Here is an 8553-nt window from a genome sequence, read left to right on the forward strand (position 1 = left end):
AATTCAAATCCATGAAATCCCTTGAAATCAAAGGAGCCCTTCAATGAAACGCGATGCTTGATCTGTTGATGATTGCAAAATTAACAGGAAAAATCCACCATCCGTACAGTGTTACTAATCCCTTCGGTTGCATTCAGTTCTCTATTTTACAAGATGATGGGATTAAAGTTACTATGGTATATCTGGAAGAAAAATAATAAGAGTGCAGTGCAGACAAGTCGTAAAATTTGAAGTTCATTCTAATCTCTGTTACAGTATATTTCTCCAACGTTTGTATCATTTGTCCAATAGCAACAGTCAAATACGCACCATCAAAATGGGCAAAGAACTGATTCTCTCCTTCCAATATGACAAAATGGTACTAAAAGCCAATCATTACATCCCATTCAGGTTAACGCCTCATCTACAAGATCCATACATGCTTCTCCGATGGGTTAATGGCAAGCTCGATGTATGGTTAATTACAAAAAGATTGGGGCCATGACTAATGTGATCGTGGCGAGCATCTTGATGAGAACATGGATCGAAGGCCCTGCCGTGTCTTTGAAGGGATCTCCAACCCTGCAGCACAACATAAATATCATTCAGAATGAGCAAAAAATACCGAAGTCACATAACAGGATTGAAGAAGAGGAACATTGTTACTACTTATTTTAGCATGTGTTGTTCAACAGTCAAACCTCAGTTCAACAAACCAAAAGCAGCAGCCAATAAGTGAGAAACTTACGTATCGCCAGTAATTGCGGCCTTGTGAGACTCACTGCCTTTACCACCAAGTGCACCAGTCTCGATGTACTTCTTAGCATTGTCCCAGGCACCACCAGAAGTGTTCAAGAAGAGTGCCATGAGGATACCAGTGACGGTTGCAAACATGAGCATAGAGGCAACAACTTTAGCTCCAAGAAGAGGCTGGCCAGTAGCATGGCCCAAAATCCGGAAGATGATGCCTGCAGATCATGTAAATTAAACTTCAAAAAGCACCAAAGATCAGAAACAAGAATACCACAACTCCCACACCCATAAACTCACCGACGGCCATGGGTGACAGAATTGCTAAGGCCCCTGGCTTTATCATTTCTCTCAAGGATGCAGAGGCCACAATTGCAACACAACGACCATAATCAGGCTTCTCTGTGTAGTTCTGTATGATATTATCTTGTAAGTTAGCGCTAATTTTCAAAGGCACAAAACTGAAGTACTTGATGTTTAACAGGTACTCACCATAATGCCAGGCCTCTCAAGAAATTGTCTCCGGACCTCAGTAACAACTTCTTGTGCAGTTCTGCCGACAGCTGAACAAGCCCATCCACTAAACAGGAATATAAGCATTGAGCCTAGTAAACCACCAACAAAAACCTCTGGAATTGCTATGTCAACCTGCAAGCAAATGTGTGAAACCACTCTATATGTCATAAGCACCTAATTTCAACATTCCATGTATTGAGGTAATAATAATAATACATACCTCTTTGAATGGTAACTGTGCAAAAGCAGCTACTTCATCCATATATGCGCTGAACAAGAGAAAGGAAGCCAGAGCTGCTGACCCTATAGCAAATCCCTTTGTGGTAGCTTTCGTAGTGTTACCCACAGCATCTAGGATGTCTGTGATTTCCCTGACACTTTCAGGCTGCAGAATTTAGTCGACCAGTGTTACAATGATAGAAGACAACATAATTAGTCAAAACCCACGTATGAACATGATTAATTGTTAAAATACTCTAGCCGTTGCAACTTTAGAGTGCTTCAAAACCCACGTATAAACATGATTAATTAAATGTTAAAAACTCTAGCCATTGCAACTTTAGAGTGCTTCGAATATGTACAGGTAAAAAAAGAGTACACTAATTAACAGCCTTAGCATAAATTGTTTGCTAGGAACTACAACAAAGGTGAAACATATGTTTGAATTACCTATATGCAAGAAGAAATATGTGAGTGAGGAGATATCTGTTTGAATTACCTGCTGACTCATCTCCACAATACCCCCAGCATTATCAGCTATAGGACCAAACATGTCCATGGTGAGGACATATGCTGCTGTACTAAGCATCCCCATTGTAGCTACAGCTGTCCCAAAAAGACCACCAGTTGGGTTGCCAGACTCATCTACCAAGCCAGAGGTACGTCCCAACCAAAATGCTGATATAATGGCTACACTTATCACTAGAACTGGTAAGGCTGTTGATTCCATTCCCAAACTTACTCCAGCGATAATATTAGTTCCATGTCCTGTGGAACTTGATTGAGCCAAAAGGCGGACAGGCTCATGTTTATAATCTGTGTAATACTTCGATATCCAAACAAAAGCATATGCTGTGATGATGCCCACCAAGCCACACAAGGCGAAATTGAGCCATGCAGTAGGTGCTTGTTCAGTGTACAGGAGCCAGCGAGTAGACTGGAAATATAAAACAGGCAAATAATCAAAAAAATCACTCCATGGGAAAAGAATATAAACTAGAGTATTCATCCACATGGCACCACAAACATACGTGGGAATCCATATAAATTATTTTATGGTTTACAACTATGTATCCTTATTAATTTGAATATGATTTGGTTTACATAATTAGTCCTAATTACCAGACTAAGGACTAGGGGCCTACATTTTTTCCCTTGTGGAGAAGTTTTGTGATGTTTGTTTTTCCTGGGAGCATTTAACCATGATCCATGAACAATCATTTTCTGTGTATAATAGAATACTAGAAAGATAAGCCAGTAGTCAAAATATTATTAATCACCAAACAGCAAGACTTACCACTCCAAAGGTAAGAACGGCAAGCAATATAGTAATAGAATAGCCTTTCTGCATAATTGCCATGGGATCTTCAACAGGGGATATTAATCCAGAGTCACGTGTTCCCCTAATTGAGAGAATGCCAACTGATGACACCACCAGATCAAAAGAATGGACAACAAGAGGAAACAGAATAAAACCAGAAGCATCTGCAATAGTAAACAATGTTGATTATAATCCAAGTGTAATTAAAAGGAATGTTGAAAAAGGTGATTCTCAATTTTATTCAAAACCAAGTACATCCGTGCACCGAGAAGGCGACAAACATTCATAGATTATTTTCATAACATGACCGTAGATTAAAGGAAATTTATTATCATCCATATTAGCAACTACCTATGGCCAGTGCCCCTATGGACCAAAGTACATCATTTGGAGGAAAATTATACACAATGTCACTCGACATCTCAATCAAAGATTTAACACGACAAGGAAAAGAGTCTTGCCTTCAATTTTGCAGCGCTCTGCCATTGTTGCACCAAGTATCATTGCACTGATAATTTCTGCTGCTATACTTTCAAAAAGATCAGCACCACGGGCAGCACAATCTCCAACATTATCACCAACCTGTGCAGTTTTTTATTATTAGCATATATAGTAGCAGACAATGAAATATACGCTAATGGCAACTCATTAATAGATAATCAAATCTTGTATTCCAGCACAGGGAAATATACCATTCACAAAAAAAAAGCACAGGGAAATATACCATTCACAAAAAAAAGCACAGGGAAATATACTGGAAATGCATATACTGTCCTTCAGAATTCGACGACGCATTGGACAACAACGCTAGTCCACCCCTTACAGAAACAATAGCATGTTTGGGTTTGGGAATGAATGCCGGCTGTTAAGGTCACATAAAATATCTCTGATAAAACTTATGAAGCTCATCAGTACTAAATACAATCCTTATGTCTAGATGTATTCGATGAACAAAATATCAGACAATTTCAATTAAGAGAATGGAGAAGAAACAATTCAGAACTTCAGTAAAGAAACACAATTACCAAGTCAGCGATGACAGCAGGATTACGAGGATCATCTTCTGGTATTCCCTGCTCAACTTTTCCAACAAGATCAGCTCCAACATCAGCAGCTTTGGTGTATATCCCACCACCCAACTGAGCAAAAAGGGCAACAAACGACGCACCAAAACCATACCCCACAAGGAGAAGAGGCACTACACAGAATCACATGAAATCAGCAACAGTAACGGTGTTGCTTTTGCATTGAAAAAAATTATACAAATTTGCAACTCCAAGCATATAATCAGTGGATCAGTCTGTAGAGCACTATCTTAATCAGGTACAAAATTTTGCATGTCCATTTAGGACCTAGATTAACCTTTTTATAGTACCATTTTATTCATTCAGACTTTCACTGTTGGTCCCTGTGTGATACTTCCCAATAAATAATTACCCCTAGCTTTTTATTTCATGTTTTAGAATGTGTGCGGTCCAAGTTTCAAAAGTTCGATCCTCGATATGTTCATAACTATATAAATTGTCCATGTGAACACTAACTAACTAGATCTATCGTAAGAAGTATTTGTAGCGGTATATTTTTTGATCTATTTAGTAATATGTTGACTTATGCTGCAAGTCAATATATCAAATAAAAATGATAAAAGAGCACAGTAATGATCTTTGAAGCAAAATGTGTTCCCTTACTCAACATTACTCCACTAGAATCGCCGTTTATGAACTTATCATCGGTCACCAGTTTAACAAGAAAATTTTATGTACGGGTCAATTTAACAATTTTTTACCGTGTAAACTACACCATATAGCTCAATTGACAATTAGAGCTTAGTTCTATCTACCCAGGTATTGGATATAAACCATGTTTGAAACAAACTTACAGTCTGTAACCTTCATTGAACCAGGTGAATCTACTTCAAGCCAAACATAAAATGTTGCATAGAGTAATGCCACACCAAATACAGCCATGCCAACAACTACGATGGCAGAGAAACCACCTGCACGTACAGCAACCTGTTTCGAGAAATCAGTCATTGTTTCGAACTCTAGTGCACAGGGCAAACACATGAAGAAAGATAACATATCAAGGATGCAAACCAAAACCTGCAATGCTTCCCTCGCAGATCGTCGAGCAGCACTTGAAACTCTAACATTTGCACGTACGGAGACCCACATCCCAACAAATCCAGCTAGTCCAGAACAAATAGCTCCAAGGAGAAAGGCAATGACCGTAATAAATGCAGATGTTGTCCTGAGCAGTGATGAGATTTATGAGACAACAAAAGATGGGTACAACTGAAGTTTCAGAATAACAGTAGAAAATCACCTTCCAAGGCCTGATGCCTCCTGCTGTGGGGTGGTAGTGCGGAAGAGATAAATGAAAAGGATAACAAGTGCCAGGATGCCAGCCATTTTAGAAATAGCTCCATATTGTGTCCTAAAAAATCCTTCAGCACCATCTCTTATGGCATCAGATATCTGAATAGAATATCAATATGACAGATCAAGAACTTGATAACAATATTATCTACAACTGGAAAAAAGTAGATAAATGAATAAAATATTGGAAATCAGGACCTCCAAAAGGATCAACATACAGCACAAAAATCCATGTCCAATTTACAGGTCCAAACAAAATTATTTACAGAGATGGATTTACTTGCCAGCAAGATGAGTGATGATAGTATAACAGTGTACATGTGTTGCTTTATGCAATTAAATATGCCATTGAACTAGTAAAATAAAGCAACGCACATCGCACAACTAGCTGATATTTTGTAAGACTCGCTTATCATGCTATATGATATTGCCAAAAGGGTGTTTTAGATGCCTCCACGACCTAATCCATAATAACCTCCTCAACTGGAATCTTGCTAGATTGTGTGATCTGTTAATTTGGTTAACATGCTATGACATGGGATATGCTCTCAATTAGTATTGAACTGTGAATCATCCACACAGTCCCACATGCTGCAGCTAAATAGCACTATGCAACCTGAACCAACACATTTTACACTGCAAATACTATCCATGATCTAGCATCGCTCATCAGACATCAACACAAGGACTAAAACCGAAGTATTAAACCTCAAATCTAAAGCTGCGGAATAAAACAAGCCAGTTATAGTTTCCTAGGTTGGTAACTTTGTGTGATTAACAGTGTTAAGCAAAAGATGATAAAAAGGTGTTATACAACATTTTGTAGACATGTCAAACATGATGAAGAAAACCAATAATTTGCAGCGAACATGAAGAAAAAATAAGGCACTGGTATATCCTCAATGGCTCAACACAAGCATTCTTAATACCTCAGACATCTCTGGAGGTCCTTCATCCTTGGCAAGCACCCACTTTGTGAGGTAGAGAGCGAAGAATAAACTGAGTGTACATATACAGAACACGAAGACTATAATTGGTGATGTACTGGCTCCTAAGTAGAACACGCCACAGACACCCAAGAGAAGAAGAACAATCAGGGCACGAGGATTTATCTTCATCAACATACGGAAGACCTGCACTAGTCAGAATAGCAAGTGAGTGAGATGCAACTAAAATGCTCATAACATGTCAAAATAAATCCAACCAATTGATGAGGAGAAATATTTCACAATTCAAGAAAAATATTTATTGAAGATCGTAAATTAGAAAAAGTGTGCATAACATCTACATGAAAACAGCTAAAGTAAAACATATGACCAAACTACTTAGGTCAAATCATTTCATAACATGTAACAGCTTCGACAAAAATAAAAAGACACAATGCTGTACACTTGTACCTATTGAACTTTTTGAGCTACACGACATTTTTGTTGGAGTAAAAGCAGCAATAAACCAAGATGGCTTCATTTGGTTGCAGAAGATTAAATCATTTAAGAAAGAAAAATCAAATAATAAATATGAAGTTAAACAGAGGAAAGGGTATCACGATGTGGCGTTCCGGGATGCCAATTTTTCGACTGGTATGTAATATGTAACGTTGTAGAAAGATATGGTGAATACAATAAAATACTGTGAATACTTTGACAGAAAAATTATGGACCATTCATGCAGATATAAATAAAGGAGAAAGAGCTCTCGCCTCCCATGCAATTGCATATATTAAGCACATGAAGAAATTTATGAGCAGTACAGATGAAAAGATGAAAGTGGACTAAAAAGATACTCCTAGTAAATACTAAGTTCATATAGTAAAAGGTGGAGAAAAGCTTAGCAATAGTCAATAGGTCATACCAGCGGTACAGATGATTTACTGCGCACAGTGGAAAAAGTTCTTGGTCTCTCCTGATACGGCCTTCCTTTTTCCATGTCACCTTCCATCATGATGGAATAAGAGTTTGCCCTCTTGGTTACTAGAAAAGGAGCGAACTCCCCACCTTGGGGTAGGTCGCTCCCAGATCCCGGACGCTCAATTTTGGATGGTCTAAACCAAACACCTTCACAAGCAGTAAGTTGAAAAGGTCAAGCACATCCAGCTTTCGGTCTCAGCTACAACTACCTAGAAATAACCTTTTCCCTCACCATTCTACAGGATGGTAAGTACTTCATGACATACATAAGCATTAAAATATGATCCACAAATCACAATGTGTATATACGATGACAAATCAGGTAGAGAGTTAAAAACTCAAGCCTTCTAAACCCTAAAGAGATAATTCAAAAAAGATTTGCTGGTGGATACGCAGCAAGAAAGATTTTCAGTTGATAGCAGGTGTTTTACAGAAACATGTGGGCTACACTACACTTAAATCAGAGTATGAGACAAAATTTTCACAGAGAAACAGGGTATGGTTTCACTATATAGAAGAGCAATAGCAAATGACGAATGTCGGCCAACCACAGATGGTTTTTCAACAAGCAACGCAATAATACTCAGAAACACTGCATCGAATCTGAACGTCAAGCTATGACTGCTGAAAATAAAATGGAAATTCTGTTTACTCGGAAATACCAGGTGGCATAGGGCACCAACCATGAAACCACAGTTCCACGAGTACTTCACATCAAGAGTAAGTATGGCAGCCCCGGGAAACTAGTAACCGTGGACAGCTAGTACCACCAATGCGCGGCAACCACGAACCAACCATCTACATCAAGCGCGCAACCCCCGAAAACTAGCAGTAACCACGAACAGCTCGTATTCCACACCGAACTAGCACGGATCCATCTGCGTCGGCCGCAGATGCAGCACTAGGGTTCATGATTAACACGGCTAGCATTGCGCGATCACCGCGAATCTACCTGATCTACCGCCACCTACGCAGATCGAGCCGATTCGGGGTCGTACCTTCGAATTTTGGGGGGCGGAAGTCAGTAGGCCCAAAGTCGACGAACAGTAGACCCCAAAACAGCCGCCGCTATCCCTCGCGGTCGCCGAGATCTCTCCTCGTCGCCGCGGTCAGCAGGTCGCCGCGGCCGCGTCCCGGTCGCTTCCGTGCTCCCCGTAGCCACGCGCAGGCGCCGGCGCTGGCGGAAGTGGCAGTCCCCGTCGTCAACGCGGCCACCGGCGGTCGCGGTCCCCCTCGTCGCCGCCCACTCGGCTGGGTGGAGGAAGAGGAGAGAGAGGGAGAGGTGTGAATGTGATGCGGTTGGAGTGGAGATGCGGGAGAGAGAAACCTGAGAGGTAGGGCTGGAAAATAAGCCGAGCTCGTCGTGAGCCGTCTCGGCTCGGCTTGGTCACAAAATCAGCTTAGCCTTAACCAGCTCGCATGTTCGTATTTTCTCTCGAAAGAGGGCTTTCGCCCCACTTTATAATTAAAGCCGAACCGATGA

General features: G+C 40.3%; 1 protein-coding gene across 1 annotated transcript; it reads right to left on the minus strand.

Moving 5' to 3' along the window:
• Window positions 1–221: 221 nt before the first annotated feature.
• Window positions 222–8183, minus strand: LOC124693328 (pyrophosphate-energized membrane proton pump 3). The gene is made up of 15 exons (XM_047226805.1): window positions 8069–8183; window positions 7015–7217; window positions 6093–6296; window positions 5111–5262; window positions 4888–5035; window positions 4665–4797; window positions 3811–3983; window positions 3247–3367; window positions 2762–2949; window positions 1964–2401; window positions 1466–1630; window positions 1222–1377; window positions 1030–1141; window positions 728–947; window positions 222–561 (listed from the first exon to the last, which is right to left on the minus strand). The coding sequence occupies exons 2-15, from the start codon at window positions 7102–7104 to the stop codon at window positions 462–464; spliced, it is 2400 nt and encodes a 799-aa protein (XP_047082761.1). The 5' UTR covers window positions 7105–7217; window positions 8069–8183; the 3' UTR covers window positions 222–461.
• Window positions 8184–8553: the final 370 nt, after the last annotated feature.

Source organism: Lolium rigidum, chromosome 2, assembly GCF_022539505.1.
Source record: "Lolium rigidum isolate FL_2022 chromosome 2, APGP_CSIRO_Lrig_0.1, whole genome shotgun sequence".
NCBI lineage: Eukaryota > Viridiplantae > Streptophyta > Magnoliopsida > Poales > Poaceae > Lolium > Lolium rigidum.